This window comes from Camelus ferus, chromosome 1 (genome assembly GCF_009834535.1).
Source record: "Camelus ferus isolate YT-003-E chromosome 1, BCGSAC_Cfer_1.0, whole genome shotgun sequence".
In the NCBI taxonomy this organism is placed as follows: Eukaryota; Metazoa; Chordata; class Mammalia; order Artiodactyla; family Camelidae; genus Camelus; species Camelus ferus.
The window spans coordinates 57,448,962-57,468,315 of record NC_045696.1 but is presented as its reverse complement, the minus strand read 5'-3'; the positions used below and the strand labels follow the sequence as shown (position 1 = coordinate 57,468,315).

The window sequence follows — 19,354 nt, the reverse complement described above, 5'->3', positions numbered from 1 at the left end:
ACCTCCTTGGGGAAATGGCTGACTATAGGTCTGGGGTCAAAAATATGCAAGATAAGCCGGAAGTATCTTCAATACTAGATAGGAAGGAAGCAGTCAAAGTCTATTAGGATTCTGTGAAAAGGACTCAGGAGCCAACATAAGAAGACTTCTAGCCAAAAGTGGGAAATTTGAACAGTAGTAAGGATAATAACTACAGTTGATTAGAACACAACAAATATAGTGAGGCTATTAACCTTTTATGGAAAAAGTAGAGTAGTATAATGAACCCCCATGTACTCATCACTGAATTTCAACAACTATCAGCACTTTGCTAATCTTTTTTATATATTCCTCTACCACTATTTAAAAAAATTACCATTAGAATCTGCTAGGGAACCAGTTCATTTTGAAAACTGGTAAATGAAGAATCCAGCATTTATCCTGCCTTTTCTTACATAATGATGAGGAGAAATTTCTGTCTATAAAAATATTCCAATAAGTGAAAAATGTATGATAGAATAGAGCCATTTTGCAACCTTCAGTGAATTGACAGATCGAGGAATTAATTATCCATCACTGTCAACATCTCAAAAGGAGAGACAACCAGATATTAGTGCCTCATCATAATGGCTCATCACAGCCTCACATATGAAATGTATATGCCAAAAAATTCAAACCTGAATCATTTCAATCCTTCAATAGCTCCAATTACCAATTTACAGAAGGTCAGAGAAATCTTAAATTATACCCCAGGAATGCAGTTAGCAAAACTAGACTTTAGGAAGCTTATAGGACAATTGTAAATTGCAAGGGGGAAAAAGGTAGAGTAGGAACCCATAGTTTAAAAGAAATTTAAAAGATAACCAATTACAATATGTAGGTATTATTTGGATCTTGATTTAAACAGACTTATAAAAGTTTACAACAAAACAGTTGGATATGGGAGCACTGGCTAGATATATGATGAAATCAAGGAATCATGATTATTTAGGTTAAATAATGGTTATGTTTTATTTTTTAATAATTCATAGCTATGGGGAATATATATTGAAATATTGGTGGATATGAAGATTTGATGCCTTGTATTTGCTTCAAAATAAAGTAGGCAAAAAGTGGATGGGGCGGGCGAATCAAGATTAGCCTTGAGCTGATCATTGTTAAAGTTGAGTGACTGGTATATATTAGGTCATTACACTATTCTCTCTACTTTTATGTATGTTTGAAACTTTTATGTATGTTTGAAACTTTTATTTAAAGAAGTGAGCAAAAGTACCAGTTTTTGTTTGGGGGACCAAATAGTTATCTGACTGCACTTGAAAAACATAATAGGGGCTCCAAAAATAAGTTATATAAGACAACTAGTATAAAAAGTAAGATGGAATGACTTTAATAAATTATTTTATCATAATCTTTTCCAATGTAGAAAAAAGATAAACTTATATACACACTACATACTACATGATTTCAGTGAATCCAAAATGAAGAGTTGTTAATAAAATATCTTTAAGGAGACAAAAGTGGAAAAATATACTTATCTCAGCTACAGAAGAGAATTTTGCTATTGAATAATAGAAAATAAGAAGCCATAAAAATATTTAATAGTAGTAGAATTGTTTTTTGAAGTTGTTAAACATTAAAGGAAAATTGGTGTCTGGTGAAATATTGAAATATTGGACTACGTAAATACAAATGAAGAACAGTAGTTGATATGTGAAAGAAATCAAATATATTCACCAAGGAGATTGAAAGAGGAAAGTTGTTTTGTAGAAGCTAGTGTGGTATTCACAGAGCTGCCTTGCTAGCATCCCTGATCCCACTTAAATTTAAATTCTGATCCGCTAGTGCAGAAGGGAATAGAAACAGACATTTACTGGAAGTCTGCCCTGTTGTAGGACATTCTACCATAGCCTGTGAGAGAGCTGTTTATTTTACAGATGGAGAAATAGATGTTCTGAGAGGTTAAGCAATTTGCATAAGCATTTAGTGCCAAGTCTTCATAACTGGCTGCTTAGAGCCTAAAATTTACAAATCAATTAAAAAAATTGTTCTGTAGTTAATGATTTTATTATTGCTTAAGATACTACCAAACATGACATATTATATAACAATTAAATTTTTTAAGTCAAGAGCCACTGATTATAGGTATCTGTATCATTTCTGTTCCTTCATATTCTCTGTTTTTCACAGAAAATTTGATTTTGTTTACTGAAATTGACTGCTAGAAAAAGATTCAGATTTAGGATGTGTTACATCTTATTTTTAATTTAAAGGGAGATAACAATAGATTCTTAACTTAGTATTTGTGGATATTCTTTATTTGTTACTGTTTATAAAAGTGGAATAACTGTCTATTTTTGGTTATTGAAACTATCTTAAAATCATCTTTTTATTGTAATGAATACAAAGGTAGGAGGTTTAGCTGAAATAATTAAACTTTGGTTTGGTTTTGAAAGGACAAGTAAATCCCAATTGAATCATCATAGAATCTTAATCTTTTTTTTTTTTCTCTTTATTTAGTATTGCAAAGTGATCATTTCTTGCACTTACTGCAAACTGACAATGTTCAAATAGGATCTACAGTCATGACTATGCTACAGAGCATACTACAGATCAAAAGGTGACTTGGTTTTACAAAATACTTAAAATTTTTTATGTTTAATCAGAAGCATTACCAGTTTTATTCCAGTTTTCCTGAAATCATTGATTGCATATGACTTGTACTTGATGTTTAAAAAGCTCTATTATTACCATTGTATTTCAGAAAAAAAAATGAATATACAATAGTATAAAAGACTGCAGATTTACTATAAAATTGGTATCTTATCTCAGTGCTTAACAAGATTTTAGACCAAATCTCAGGCTTAGAGAAGAAAAATTACTGTGATATCTGAAGAAAAATACTGTGATCACAATAAACAATGCTTTAATTGTGTATTTATTTAGCGGTCTACAAGCTCAGTATTTGACAGGTGATATAAAAGGGCATAAAAGAAGTAGTAGACAGTTCTCCCAGGTTAAAATGGGAAGGCAGAACAAATCATTAAAATCATTGATTCTTTTAGTTTAATATGGATTTATTAGGCATCTGCTATATGCCAGGTATATGTCTGTCATTGGGTTTACACAATTGATCAAAATATGAACCTCTTTTTCAGATAGCTTACAGTATAGTGGAAGAGATCAACACAACACAATTATGTTACAGTGTATTAAGTTACAATGTTTGAGGGTGCACAAGTATTAGAGCTCCTAATCCAGACTGAGGGGGGGATGCTTTCTGGAGAAGGTAACACCTGAAATGAAACATTAAGCATGAAAATTTGGCCAGAAAGGAAGAAAAGAAAGCAGTATTTGTAGGTAGAAGTAACAATATAAGCAAAAGTACAGAGATAAGAAACAACATGCTGAGGGTGAAAAGTAGGCTATAGTTCACAAGACAGAATACCATGGAAGAGAGAGCTCCAGAGATCTGCAGAGTCCCCTTCAAGTATTCAGTAGTGTACTGATTGGCACATGCGTTTGAGGAAACTACCTAATGCCAAGAAAAACAGTAATCCAAAAGGATTTAGAGGAACAGTACCAGAAACACACAAAGCCAGGGGTACTGCCTGATTCCAACAGCCAAACTGGAAAACCTCATGAATAATGGAGCATTGGGTAGAGTACTCAGGTTTCATCTCGGTAGTGGGGGATAATTAACATTAGACTGAGCACTATTCTGAACCATCCCAACAAAATGAAAACAAAATCTGAAAGGATCAAATTATTTCCAAGCCAGTTAACTGCATCTGGTAATTGAAACTGCCTACATCTTAAAATCTTCTTTATTCTAAAGTATACAAAGGCAGGAAGTTTAGCAGAAAAGGTCATACTTTGATTTGGCTTTAAAAAGATGAGAAAACCCCGCTTATGCCATCATATAATCTCTTTGCTCTCTCCCCCTCTCCCTGCTTCCTCTACTAATACAAAGTAATTATATCTTGCAGTAATAATTTCTGCAAACTAATGATGTTTAGATAGAATCTATAATCATAACTATATGTAAAATTCTTGAAGATGTAAACTAATTTATAGTGACAGCAGATCAGTGGTTGCCTGGGAATAAGGTACCAGGGAGGGCAAAGAGGGAAGGACTGCCGTGAAACAAAGGGAAACTTTAGGGGGGTGATGGATATGTTCATTATCTTGATTGTGGTAGGGAAAAATATCAGAACTTATCAAATTGCACTTTTAAATATGTACAGTTTGTTGTATATCAATTATAATTTAATGATGCTGTTCAAAATAAAAATCATCAGGCCTTGAGAAGTATTTTGATAAGGGGTAAGATAAAAGATGCATTCAGGTATCACAAGTTTTCTATATTGGGTAATGAGACAGTGGTATAACCAAAACAAAGAATATATAAAGAGTTGATTTGGAGAAACAGGTGATAAATTCAGTATTGGTTTTGTTGAACATAGATATGTTCAGCAGGAAGAGAAATAAGAGTCCATGCATAGACTTGTATACAAATATTCATAGCTTTATTTGTAATACCAAAGACAAGACAACTTAGATATCCACTGACTGCTGAATAGATAAACTGTGACTTCTGGAAAAAATCTGGACTAGAGTTATAGATTTATGAGTTATCAGCCTACAAATGATAGTTAAAAACATGAGAGCTTAGTGGAAAGTATGAATCCAGTGAGAAAGGAAGTAGGCTGAAAATGAATCCTGAGGAGTAGCCTTTAAGGGGTATGTTGGGGAAGGGGAACCCATGAAGAAGACTGAGAAAGAATGGTCAATAATCTGTAAGCGGAGGATGGAGGGGGACCAGAAGAACATTGTATCACAGAAGTTGAATGGTAGAGTATCAGGTAAAAACTTTATGATTACTTTTTCTAACTGAATGCAAGTCATTTATATTGTTGTTGAATAAGAATCTATTTGCATTGCTCTCAGATAAGAATCATTGCCATTATTCATTTTCTACAGGCCAATATCTATTTTTACAGAATTGCAAAATATCCTAATAAGTAGTAAATAGATAGTCAAAGGTACGCACCCCTAGAAAATGACATGTTCCTTAATGGGATGAGTAAAAGGACGCTCAGTAATCCCTTTTGATTATTTCTAAGTATCAGGTAATTTTTCACGACATCAGTAATGCAAGATGAGGTTGCTAGTATAATAAAGGAAATACCAAAAGAAATTAAAGTTCCTTCTACATTAAGTACATGATAATTAAATTCCTGTAGCATGTTTGTCTTCATACATCATTAAACAATGAACCATGTATTTACTGTCTTGTGATTTTCCTCTTATTATTACCTTGAATTCTTTTGAATCATCTATTTAATATTTTGTACATTTATCTTTCCTCCCCAATTTGATTGCAGGTTTCTCTGAGGAGAGGGCCTTTGGCTACTTTGTATTCCCTATTTTACTTAGCATGGTGCCTTATATACAGTAAGAATTCAATTAATTGGTTTAATGTGGTATATTCTTGGAACTAAGCTATGCACTTAAAATTTGGTTATCTTCTTGGATCAAACCACAGTCAGGCATCAAGTTGCTGAACGTTTTATGTTTAATTTGTTGTAATACTTATGCATCAAGCAGTAATGGTACTTTTTATTTTTTTTATTTTGTTCTATTAGTGGTGATTTACTCAGAATAGAAGTGAAAACTCTGCATTCAATTTTAGATGAAGTTGTTTTCAAACTTTTATCAACAACTAGTCCGGTTATAAGAAGTACTGCTACAAAACTCCTACTGTTGATGGCTGAATCCCATCAGGAAATTTTGATTTTACTGAGACTAAGTGCCTGCTACAAAGGTAGTGCTTATATATTCTTTTTTCTCTTGAGGTTTTCAAAAAGAACATTTTTATTGGTGGTTTATGGAAAAAAAATACCTGTGTTTTAAAAAAATACTGAAATGTGCAGATAAAACTGTCACAACAGGAAAAATGAGGAGAAAAATCTTGATGTTATCCACCATCTTCATGTCTCAACAGATGGCATATGATACTTTATTGATGAGGTTACAATGAATATTGCTCCCTCTCTGACAAAAAGGTGTATTGAATATGCCACATAGTGTAGTAAAATAATGACCAAAAAGATTAGTGATCTTACCTAACTTTACTGAGAAAATAGAGCTATGCTTGAGAGATTGACAGCCCTTTTGATTTTTACATCAATTAATAATTACTCTTCAGCTCCTATACTGCCTTTCCTCAAAACAAACAAAAACTTTCCCTCACCTCCAAAACCAAACGTATATGTGAATAAAAAGTCAGAAAACCTAAGAAGGAAAGGACTCAGTGTATGACCATTCCCATATAATAGTTTTCTACTATTCTACAAACTTTACATGTGTTAAACTATTTAATCTTCATAACAATCCCATGAGATGTTTACTCTTAACCTCATTTTATAGCAGTAGAAACAGAGGCATGGAAAAAGTAGGTAAATTACCCAAGATCACTCAGTTTTTTTTAAATTACCTAGTAAAGTTATGTGTTAGCTTAATTTTATTTTTTTTGCTAGCCAGAGCTGTGAATTCATTACAATATATTTTCTTATTCAGTATGGTCAAGGACTAGGTTTCTAGTTATTATATGTACTTATTAATACAGGGTTATATGTAAATTTTCAAACATTAGAATATAATGTGATGCATTTAATACCAAAACAATTACAGTGGACTTCAGTCATTCCTGATGATTTGGAAGGCACTTTAGTGACTTAGCTTGCATTACTCATTACTGTGAACATAATTATTTTATGTATTATAGGAATAGATAGGGAGAGAAAGTGCCAGTTAAAAAATTCTGTACATGATATTGTGCCAGATACATATTTTTTATCTTTGTAATTAGATTTCTTCTATAGAAATGTGACTGTCCAGCAGATTTCATTATAAAGGAATTTTATCTTAACAATATTTCTCTTTCTTAGCAGTAGAACTTACTCAGTTTCCTCAAGATATTTTACAGTTGTTAATGCTGCTGAGAACTTGAGTCTTGAAGAAAGTATTAGACATGGAAGGATCTATACAGTGGATTCCCCAGTTGTATACTCCAAGGCCATTTTCCCTTGTATATTGAATACATACATTACAATGCATCAGTCCACCATGCCCTGGAAATAATACTTACTTTGTACCTTATATTATTGCTCGGTTTTGTTTTGGGATGAAAGTGTAGTATTCTAGTGTTACAGCATTTCTCCTATAATATATATGCTCAGGGAACCTATTGATTTGCCCCAAATTACATACATTACTGTACATTTTTGTTTAATAATAACTTCCTTTAATTAATAGTAACTAGTAACCTGCTTAAATGCTTCCATAGGATAGGCATTTATTTACTCAGTATGTATTCATTATCTTTTAAAAAATGTTTTGGTTTAAGGTATTTATGTTCAAACAGGAAAAAAAAACCTGTATAATTCTGTTCCTTGACTTATCACAATGATTTCACTCCCCTTCTTTTTTTTAATTAAAAAGAATGACTAGACAGATTTTGCATCAGATCTCAGTTAGCACATAAAAACTTTTAGGATAGAGGAATATCCTTAAAGACCTCGGTCTAGAAGTTTTTGAGAAAAGGAAAAAGAAAAATGATGTGATTAGTCTTTTTATTGTGTTCATTTGTTTCTAAACTAGACTTCTTAACCTCAAATTAATTCTGGTTAGATAACAAAATCATATTTTGTTATTGCATTTCAGGACTCAGAAGTCTACTAAATAAACAAGAGCCTGGGACAGAGTTTACTCAAGAACTTAGACAGCTCATTGCTCTTTTAAGCCCTAACGTCTATCAGGAAGTAGAAGAGCAGGTATCAAATTATAAAAATAATTTGCACGGTATTTGCTAACATTTCAGTAAACATTTTAATTTCAAAATATTGGAGAATGGTAGCCTCTTGAATCTTTTATTTGCTCTCTCTCCCCTTTCCTTTACTTATTTCCCCCAAACATCCAGAGCAGCAATAGTTTGATGGGAGAAGGAGTTGTTTATGGACTAAATTCTTAACCCTAGAGCCTTTTTCTATTTTTAAGCATGTACAGAGTCCTTCATACCTTTGAATCCTTGATTAAGTGAAGCCATGCAAAGAAGTCAGGCAAAGATGTTAAAGCATTAAATAAGCAGGACTAAAAAATCCTTGTAATGGGATTGGAAGTGAGATTAGTCAGGAAGAATTTGGAGCTAACCAGACTATCTTGAATATGTTCTAGATATTGCCTAAGTGAGCCTCCTTTGGGAAGTCAGGTTTAACATTCTTAGGCCTTCCCTGTCCTGGACCTATGAAAATGTTGCCTTCTGCCCAGCTTATTAGAGGTGGAGATTAATACCTGATATTTTAAGAAGTAAACTTCTAAAAAAGACTTCCCTAGAGATGTCTGTAAATTAATTCTGGGCTTTAATTTCAGAAACTGCATCAAGCAGCTTGCTTGATTCAAGCTTATTGGAAGGGTTTTCAAACTAGAAAGAGATTAAAGAAGCTTCCATCTGCTGTGATTACTTTGCAGAGGAGTTTCAGGTAAAAAAATTTTGGTGAGAGGAATGATGTTCTTGAGAGGGCTAGATATGTTTTATTAGAGCACAGCTGAGTGAAAACTTAAGAGTCTGGGGTTCTTTTTTTCTTTTTCAGTTTTGGTAATCTATTTTATTCTTGCTTTCATTCTTGTTCCATTCATTTCTGAGTACCAGCATTCCATTAACCAGATGTACTTTCAAAGCAAAGGACATACTGTAAGACAGGAATCTAATGTAACAAATATATAATCCTGTTCACTTAATAAGACTTTTTTTGTGTGGGCCAAGCCTACAGAGGGAGCCAGTGATGGTCAGTTACCTTATTAAACCCTTAAAACTTTAAAGTTGCCGTAATCGTTCATATGTTAATTATGGTAAAAATACATATGAGTATATAAGTATGTCAACCTGATTTTCCTCAGTAAATATGGCATGGATATATATGGTCATTGAGATATGACATAGTTTGTCATTTATCTCTATTTCAAGTGGACTAAAAGTCAAATACTGAAGACATAGCTCAGTTTACATATAACTAACCCATCCAGATTCTTAGAGGCACTAAAAAGAACACACACACAAATGAGTTATCCCCTCATTGATGATAAAGTAGAGCCATCTCAGAGGTGATTTTTCATGCAACCTAACTTAGCTAAATTTTAATTCACTAAAGTGAAACTTGCATATTCCAAAAGTCAGTGTTTTTTTTTTTTTTTAAGAAAACTGAAACCTTTCTTTCAAGACTGCAGCTGCATTTCTCAGTTAGAAACATGTTTTAAAATAGTGAACTAAAATTCACCTTTAAGTTAGGCTGCATGAGGAAATCACCTTTGAGATGGCTCTACTTTGTCACAAATGACCTCAGGAGCTAAGTCATTTGTTCTGAGTGTTTTCTTTCTATTGTGTCTAAGAATTTGATGGGTTAGTGGTAGATATTTAAGCCACTCTGGCTAACTGTGTCCCTTAGTGGACATTCTTTTCATAGATAAAAGTTTCCTTCAGAGAAGACTTATAAAGTTATTGATATCATTGGGCATGAGTTTTGTTGGTAGCAAAAAAAATTAGTATTTTTAAACATGCTGCAAGTGCCTAATGTGTGCCAGGAGCTATGCGTGGTAGTGGGAGAGTTAAACAGACTTGAATTTGTATCCCTCATCAGAAACTTAAGGGCTGAATCACCTTGGACAAGTTGTCCCACCTTTCTCAGCCTCTAATTTCCCATCAATAAGATGGGGATAATTGTCTATGTACCTCACAAGATTAAAAGAATAGAAAGTTTTTCTAGCATGTTACTTAGAAAGTGGTAGGAGGGAAAATGCATATGGCATATTTTTTGCTCTTGAAGATTTACAAATCTAGTTAGACAGACATCTGTTAAATAAGCAGTTCTCATGAGAGGCACGTGTAATCCATTCCAACATTGCTCAAAGTTTATTGTCTATCTACTAGCTGTTTTCTTAAAAAACACATGTAAAGTATTTCTTTGGTCAAATAAATTTGAGAAGTGATGAATACTTTGAGAGTTACAATGTATATTCTTTTATTCAGGAGTCTCATATGTTCTTGGTATAGCCTTGCTTTCTGTGGTGAACTCAAGTGGACTATTTATGACTTACAGATTTTCTACTTGGCTATCATTCTCAGCTGAATGTGCTCTTAACATTTAAGTGTCCCTATGCCATGAATTCAGACTGTTAATGTTTAGCCTTATAGTAGTTGCTAAATTTGCCAGTTTACTTTCCTTTGCAATTAAAATCTTTATTTAATAGTATCTTAGGATGACAGATTTTGTCCATTTAGAAGGATATCTATGGAATTTAATTAATATTCCACTCTTTAAAAATAGAAGTTCCATTGCCTATGTAACAAAACCAGACTGGGTACAAATACATCCATTAAAAGACGTTTACCTGAAGCCAAAATTATTTAAATCTCATATTATGATGTGTTTTTAATTTTTTAACCTCAAGTTTTCTCCAGGTGTCAGCATCTTTCCTCTTCTATTAGTTGCAACGTTTATGCAAATTTCTCTTACTTCCTTTGTAGCTGGGCTTTCTGCAAAGGTTATTTCTGTCTATTTGTGGTCAGGTCATTATCTCAGAGTAATTTTCCCCCTCCCTGATTTTTTGGGGAGAGACTGCCCACCACTCACAGTTATGGACCTTGATTCATCAGAGCTCTTCAGATTCAACAAGAGGTACATTTTTACTGTCACATCCTTGCTAAAGCACTTTCTTGGTGGTTTCTTTTTATTTAATCATTTTCTTGGTCAGAAACTTTGTTTTCTGTTAAGTACCCTTCTCCTCAGCAAGGTTTTCTAAAGGAACAGTTATTTCAATTACCTTCGGAAAGCTCACAATTTACCTACCTCTATCATGGTGCTGATATTAGGTCTTTTATTTATAATTATTTGACTTTGTAGGGGAGAAATAATTGTTCCCTCTACCCATTTTAGGTTCATTGGCTGGGGCCCTGAAAATTATACTGACCAAAAAATACCAGATTAAAAAGAGAAAAAGTTTATTAATGTGTGCAGCACTCACACAAGAAACTTGATGTGATGGGTAACTAAAAGGGGTGGTTAGAACTTGGGCTTATATAGATATTAAAAAAGAACAATACATTTATAGAAAAATGGCAGGTGAAAAGAAAAAGATTTCAGGCTTCCAAGGGCAGCAAACTGTGGGAAGGTAGATATATTGGGGAAACTCATGGAAGATATGGGTTATTTCTGTAGATCTGTCTTGGCACCAGCTTTCCATCTTCATGGCCATGGCATCTATGGCAGTCTTCATTTCTCAGATGTTTCTGTTTTTAGTTAGTTAAGGGAAGCTCTGGGAAGGCTTATTTCTGCATTTTTTGATTCTCATTTGCCTCCAGCACAAAACAGTCTTTATGCCAAACTGGCATATTCCACTACCCTTCAACTTCTCCTTGAAACTAAGCTCAAGGGCTGTATTTCTTCTCTCTTCACCTAAGGCAGCAATCACTCAAATGTTTGTTGAGTTAATAATGAACAGAACCCATGACCTACTTTGCCCATCAACTATATGGGTCTCCTCTGGTTCATACTTCGTATTCTATGACAGAGAAATTTCTGGAGAATTCCTGATGTCTTGGCAGCAGATACTTAGGTCAGCTCTCTCTTTGATGGTAAAGGTTCATGTTAATTAAATGTAAATCATGAAACATACTTAGGTAAATTATTTTGAGAATATGATATCAGTCTTCCTTTTCAGAAGTGCAGTACAAATTCCAGATAGTCAAATGGCTACTTTTTCTCACAAAGAAACCAGTTACATTAATAATCTTTTAATTTTTGAGTGATTATAGAAACCTTTACCCACAGAATACCTAGAATATCCCTAAGGGGAGTTGGAAAATATGCAAAATCACATTAATTCCTAATAAATGTTTTCAAAACAGTAGGTTAAAACACATGAATTCAGAAGCACATATATTTATAATTTATTGTCGTTATTCAATCACTGAACCTCACTTGTCTACTGTTTTCCTGGTTTGTATTTTACTTCTACCTGTATGCTACATGGTCTTTGCAGTTTTGCTAGTTTCATAACCTGCATACCTATGCTATTTCTCAAACCCAGTTTTCTGACAGGTTAAATGTCTTAGCAATGTGGTTTTAATGATTACTATGTTTCTCATACTATAGTATAGTAAAAATATTAGTAATGCAGTATTAGACATTATAATCTATAATCAATTAGAAATTAGAAACAGGTGGTTTTTTGTTTTGCTTTGTTGTTAATCAGTTTGAAAGTAGATTCTGTTTAGGGCTTGTTCTCTTTTACCCTCTATAAGTAGGTAAAGGGCAAAACATTCTTATCTATATACTATTATACAACCCAGTTTTGGAGGGGAGTTCTTTGGGCGAGTCAAGTTTCCGTTAGCCATTCTTTAAGAAGGAAAGAGCCTTTCTTTACTTGATCCCCAGCACTTCGAAGGGAGCAGGAGAGATAGTTAGAAACTATTCAGCTTGCCCTACATCCTCTCTAGAACCCCTTCTCCTTCTGGTACACACACATACTTGAGGTCTTCTCTACCTTTGATAATAGGGTTAAGAAAGATGTTTTGACACAAATAAATCCTCAGCTCAACTCTGGCTTAAGTAGAAAGCCAGAGAAAACTTAAATTGTAATTGGTAGCAGTTAAGAAATTGTAAGAAAACAAAAACTATACATACAAAATATTATCAAAATCATTTTGTAGTTTTCCTTTTAAAGTTGTGTTATACTTAATTGTATTTGCTGTTTCAAAAGAAATTGAGTTAAAATCATTATAACCCTCTCTAACTACACCAGTATGAAGTCTGCCTGTTAAGACTCCAAAGCTGTAGCCAAGGTACTACATTTGTTGGCCATTTAATTCTAAGAATCTATAAGAAAGCAAATGCTCTTGAGTGGATACATGCAAATTAAATCTATAGAGATAGATTGCAGTCTGTTTCTCATTTTAATTGTCTGATTTCTTTTTGTATGGGTATCTGAAGGCATTTTGAGTATATTTACTGTATACTAACATTTGTGATCTCCTTACATAGTGATAATAGGAAGTAATAAAAAACTATAGACAGAAAGAGCTGAGGAGAAATTTTGGTGAATAAAAGCAGATAATATAGAAATGCTAACTGAATAAAAATTTTGCAGCCACATGAAAAATTCTATGATCGGTTATAAAAATAATTAATAAGTGATAAATAGGTAAACATATGAAGAAAATTAAAGCCATCTATAATCACATGCAGTGAAAATCCCTGTTGGAATTTTAATGCATTTTAATTATTTATTTTTCTATATAAGTAAATATATATTTTTAAACACAATTTGAATCTCATAAATTATCCTGATTTTATTTTCACTTGACAGTAGATTGTGGGTATATTCCTATATTACTAAATATTCTTTGAAACTATTTTTCTCATAGTTTATAGAGTTTCATCCAGTGAATGAATCAGTATTTATTTATATAACTCACTATTGTGGGACATATGGTTTATTTTCAACTTGTTACTGTTGTAATGCTGTGGAGAACATTCTTAATTATTTACATACATACTGGATTTTTCCTTAAGAAAATTATTAGAAATGAAATTAATTGGTTAACATTTTTAAGGCTGTTGATACATATGTTGATGCATATATCCAGATATTTCTCTAGGAAGGTTGTACAGCAGCAGCACATGAAAACTTATTTCATCACATTCTAACTACACTTGGAATTATCTTTAAAGTTTTTTTTTCTGTCTGTATTTATATGATTACTAGTGAGGTTGTCTTTTTTCATATACTTCTTGAGTAGACATATGATTATGAAAATTGTGTGTAAGGTAATGTTTCCATCACAGATCTAAACGAACAAAGATGTTACTGAAGCTAAATAGGCAGAAGGAAGAAGAAGATCGCAGATTACAAGTGCAACTTCAAAGGCAGAGAGCCATGAGACTTTCCCGAGAAATACGACTGAGTATGCTCGAAGTAGTTCATCCAGGTGCGTGGCAGTATCAGTTTTATAAGTGAAAGACTGACTACAGTATCTTAATAAATAAATTTCCTAGCTACCTGATGATTTCTTATTTTAAATGTGGACCTTTCCCTGTTTCTCCTTTTTTAGATAAACCTTAAATCTCTCAAGTCAAAAAAAGTTACTGATTTTTCTAATTAAGGCCTATTAGTTGATGATGAGCAATCTCTCCACTAGTTTTTCTTTTCTTTCAGATAAATTAGTGAAACATAAAATTTTATGCTTAAAGATAGCTGTCAGTGACATAAAGAAAGAACCCCTTGAACTTAAGTAAGGTGTTAGACTATTGCTACATTCTGCCCTCAGAACTTTACCTATACCCCAGGATAAGCTTTGTGAACCTTCTTACCACCTTTGACACACTAAGCTGAAATTAATATTAAAGTATAGTCTGGAAATCTGAGTTGTTTCAGCATTCTTTTTTTGTTCTTCCCCTCCCTTCTTGGTACTCATTCCCAGTATCCTTTATAGCCTCTTATTTCTCTTCCTTTCCCTTAAATATAGATGTTTTCCAGAGTTCCATCCTTACCCCATTATTCTCATGTTGCTCTTCCCATCCATAACTGTAGCTTCAACTACCAACTGTGTGTTTAGCACTCTGAAATCCTATCTGCATTGTCATCCTTTCTGCTAAGCTGTAGACCAAACCTGCCCAGTATAACTTTTGACAAAATGAAATATTCTATATCTACACTGTCCAATACAGTAGCCAATGACTACAGGTGGCTATTTACTTGAAATGTGGCTAGTGCACATGAAATTTTAATTTTACTGTATTTAAATTTAAGTAGCTATTTGTGGCTGGTGTCTACTACATTGAATAACACAGCTCTGTAGCCAGCTGCCTGTTGGTTGATTTTACTTAGCTATCTACAAGCATCCGTAACACTAGTCATTATCTGCCCCCACTAACTTCCTCTTCCTGTATTCCTCATCTCAGGTAATTCCACCAACAGTCTACTCAGTTTCCTATCTGTAAGACACCCTAGAGTTATTTTCCTCTCTCACCTACATGTCTAGTTCTAGTTGGTCACTAAATTCTATTAATTTGTTGTACTATTTCTCAGATATATCCTTTTTTATTATTACCTTCTACTGCCTTATTCTCTCACTTAGCTACTGTTAACCCTGGGTTATATGCTGACCAACTCCCAGAAAGTAAAAATAAAATCATCTGTAGAATCAAATGAGTGACTAAAGAGACATTTAGAATCACACAGAGTAGGTAACACATGTACATGATTTGCCCTTTCCCTCTGGTGGCACTGAAAGTCTTCTTAACTATTTACTTGTGTATCTTTTTTCTGAATGTTTTTGCTATCAGATTTTTAGCCCTTTTCTCATTCCTCTGACACAAAAAAATTATATGAGTCTTTTTTTCTAAAGAAGATGCCTAATCTGGGGAAGCTTTTAGAGCTCTTTGTTTTTAAAATCTTACATTGTAAAATAACAAAGTTGGGAAAATCAGTGAGCAGTATTGAAAAAAATAAAAAGACTGCAAGACTGTTGTTACTTTCATTGTCCTGATTCCAGAACTTCAGAAAGCATAGAAGTGAGTATGTTGTAATAGTGTCTGTCATCTTTTTAGGTCAGGTGGAAAAACATAAACGGGAAATAGAAGAGAAATCAGCATTGATTATCCAGAAACATTGGAGAGGGTACAGGGAAAGGAAAAATTTTCGCCAACAGAGGCCATCTCTTACGGAATATAAAGCAGCTGTCACACTTCAGAGAGCAGTGAGTCTGATGTAGTACAAAGAGTACTGGACTAGGAGGCAAAAACATGGGTTCATACCTGACTTTGCTGTTTATCTGCTGTAAAGTCCTGGTCAAGTAACTTAGCTTTTCTGAACCTTACTTTCTCCCTCTATAAAGTGAGAACCTCCTTACCACTGGCCAGAATGATTTAGACACTCAGTCCTTAGTATTTCCATAGACCTTATACATTATTTACCATAATGCAGTGTTGTTTGTTAATTTTTTTCTTTCTTACTTGACCTATGGGCATCTCAAAGATAAGGACTTAAGTTTTATTTATTGTCAGCTTTTAACATGTGTTTGATGAGCAAAGTCTACCCTATCTTTTTCACTCATCTGCTGTGTAGATTAGATGACCTAATTTATGGCAAGGTATTTTGTCAACTGCATAGTCCTATGCAAATGCCTATTTGATGTTTTTTAATGCACAGATAATATATTAGGTATAATTAGATCATTATAATTCTTGAATTGTAGAATGGTGGTATTAAATGCTAATTTTCCTGGGATTTATCTGGAGCATAGTAATATTTTATTGCCTTGGAAATACATAGCACAAGGCTGCCTATTTCACTTAATGACCAGTTTTCCTAATATCCAGTTATTTACTTATACATAGTTATAAGTGGATCCTTTCATATTAGGATTTTAGGTCATACAGCATTTAGTTTTATAATCCCTTATTAAACCAGATCAATTTCAGTTTTTCACAGTGATAGATTTTGAACAGTCTCTTTGTTGAATTCTCTGATTAACCTTTTACAAAGATTTTTTTTAAAGCCATTCAAAAAACAGAGTAAATACTAGGGAAATAGGAAGAGATGTCTGCTACCTCCTTCTTCCTCAGGCTCTTCGAGGGATATCAGGCCATATCTGCAACAAACAGTCCTGTACCATCACTGAATCACATCCACACCTACTATTTACCCTCTGCTAAATAAGGCCATCTAAGCATTAACCTGTGATATCAGTGTTGCAAACTGACAGTGGGTCCTTTCTAATACCTTTACTTCATGGCTACCTTCTTTTTAAACTCTTCCCTGTCAAAGAATCAGCCTGGCCCTTATTGAGTTGTCTTATTATCTTGCCTAATTTAGATAAGTCCAATACTTTGTAAAAGGGTCCTCTACTGTAAAGTGAGATACTCCAGTTTGTTCACCATTCCCTAGAGAGAGAAGCAGGGGACATCATCACAACAGGATATCTGAGGGCTATAAAGGCAGAGTTGTTCTGGCTTTCACACTTTCCTTTGGAATAAGAGGGGGGAAAGTAGTCACATTTACCTCATTTCTTCACCCAGAGAATGGAATATGAGTCTCCATTGAAGTAAAAACAAAAACGATGGGTCTAGGTCATGTTTAGATGGCCTTCATGTCTTTGAAACTCACTACTGAAAATAACAGTGAACTGAAAGCAGAGCTAGTCAGAAATAGGAAAGAAGAGGATTAGTTTCAAAGAGGGAAAAGAAAAAGTAAAATGACAGAGTACAGAAAAGGGAGGAAAAGGAAAATAGAAAAAAATTACAACAGGGCAATAAAGGACACATTTTGCCACATTTTGAAGCATCCATTTCTAAGATATACTACAGACTTGCACTAAGTAGCCAGTAACCACTTGTGGCTACTGAGTGTTTGATATGTGATGTAGCCAGTACAAAGTTAACTGTGCTGTAAGTTGAAAATACCAGATTTTGAAGACTTGGTATGGAAAAAATGTGTAAAACATCACCTTAATTTTTAAATTTTGTTTTTTTTTAATTTTTAAATTTTGATTACCTGTTGGAATGCTAGTATTTTACATATACTGTTATGCTTATGTAACTCAGTATATGCAAAATATTAATTTCACATGTTTCTGTTTACTTTTTTAATGTGCCTACTGGAACATTTAAAATTATATATTTGACTCCCTTTATATTTCTATTAGTACTGCAAATGATCTTGATAAGAAAGAAAAGAAAACAATAATTCATCAGTTTCACAGAAGGAAGTAGGAATATCATTTCATTGAACTTATCCCTCAGGAGGAACTAGTTATTAGTGTCCTTGGCACAGGAAGGCCAAGAACTGTTGTTTACCTTCTGTCCCTTCTTTTGTGCAAAGGCAGAGGGCTCATTTGTCAGGTAGCTAAAAATCAAGAAAACTCTATGTTAACTTGCTAGTTTCAAATTACACATCCTTACGTAGATGGGTTGGAGTTCTTTGTGATGGTATAGTATTGGAATTAAATTAGAAGAATTAGCTGCCTTTTCCCTTTCAATGCTCCAGGATATTCATTTCTTGCTTTCTCATTTCTTAAGAAGCTCAGAAGGAAGCTGATGTTTGCTGGTGTCTGCTCTCTAGAGCCAGAGTGATGGCTAATTTTTGCTAGTTGATTATAGCACAAAGTACTATAGCACTAATATACATATCCGTTAAAGACCAACCACAAAAGCACTTACTGAAACAAACCATTGGTAGTTGAGAAAAAAAAATTGGGAGATAAATATAATTTTAGAGAGTCCTGAAGTGACAAAGAATAAAAAAAGACAGAGAAGTCAAGGTGGACTTTTCTGATCTTAAGGGCAGAGAATCCTCTGTTCTGGAACCTTTATTCTGAAGTTCCCAGCATAGTATTGTAAGCCTAGGGTAGTACTAAAAGCAGGAGGTAGAGGAAAGATAGAAGGAGAAACAAAGAATAAAAATCAAAAAAAGGGAAGAATAGAAGAAAAGGAGAAAATCTCTCAAAAGGAGGATATAAGTACAATTGAAGCTGTGGACAGAATGTAAACAAATGAGATACACTGTGTTTCAATAAACATTATTTGTAAACACTGAATTTTGAATTTTATATAATTTTCTCATGTCATGAAATAATTTTTTTCCTTTTAAGCTTTGTAACCATATAAAATATAAGAAACTATTCTTAGGTCATTCAAAAACAGGCAGCAGGCTGGATCTGACCTGTGGGCCATAACTTGCCAATCCTTGCCTGAGACAATGTGAACATGTAACTTTAATGAAAATAAAAACTACAAAGAAAGGAGAGAGTGAAAAAAAAATTGGACAGAATAACTTCAAATTTGTCTCCAAATCTTGCCTGTTACAAGATTTCTTCTTTCACCAGGAGTTTATTCTGAAGGGCATGAGAAAGAGTATTCATTTACCAAACTTTGTCTTATATATTGTCTCTCTGATCTTTACAGTCCTTTGGCTAAGTAGAATTGGAGTTCTTGTTTTCTGTGGACATAGAACCTGTCCTATAGAGATCAAGTGACTTGCCCAAAATCATACCGTTTATAAGGGACTAGAGTTAAAGACTAGAACCCAAAGCTGATTTTCTACTTTTTTCTCTTTATGGCTTACTGTACAAATAATACATGAATATATCCTTGTAAAAATATTAAAACACTACAGAAGAATATAATTAGAAGGTCACTGTCCTCTGTCACCCCTGTCACAACCCCATCCTTCTCCCTATATACACTAAGAGTTAACAACTATTGTAGTGTTGTCACTACCATATGTTATTGTAGGAAGAAAATAGTTCTATTAGGGAAGA

At 33.5% G+C, this 19,354-nt stretch overlaps 1 protein-coding gene across 5 annotated transcripts in view; it reads left to right on the top strand.

Annotated features, from left to right (window-relative positions):
* Positions 1-19,354, top strand: part of IQCB1 (IQ motif containing B1) — a 39,412-nt gene that overhangs the window by 12,377 nt on the left and 7,681 nt on the right. For all 5 annotated transcript variants that reach the window (XM_032480215.1, XM_032480185.1, XM_032480189.1 and 2 more), the window contains 6 exons: positions 2,497-2,596; positions 5,625-5,803; positions 7,705-7,814; positions 8,410-8,519; positions 13,881-14,023; positions 15,645-15,793. In XM_032480215.1, the coding sequence (XP_032336106.1) occupies positions 2,497-2,596; positions 5,625-5,803; positions 7,705-7,814; positions 8,410-8,519; positions 13,881-14,023; positions 15,645-15,793 (791 nt within the window). The remainder of the gene's footprint in view (positions 1-2,496; positions 2,597-5,624; positions 5,804-7,704; positions 7,815-8,409; positions 8,520-13,880; positions 14,024-15,644; positions 15,794-19,354) is intronic.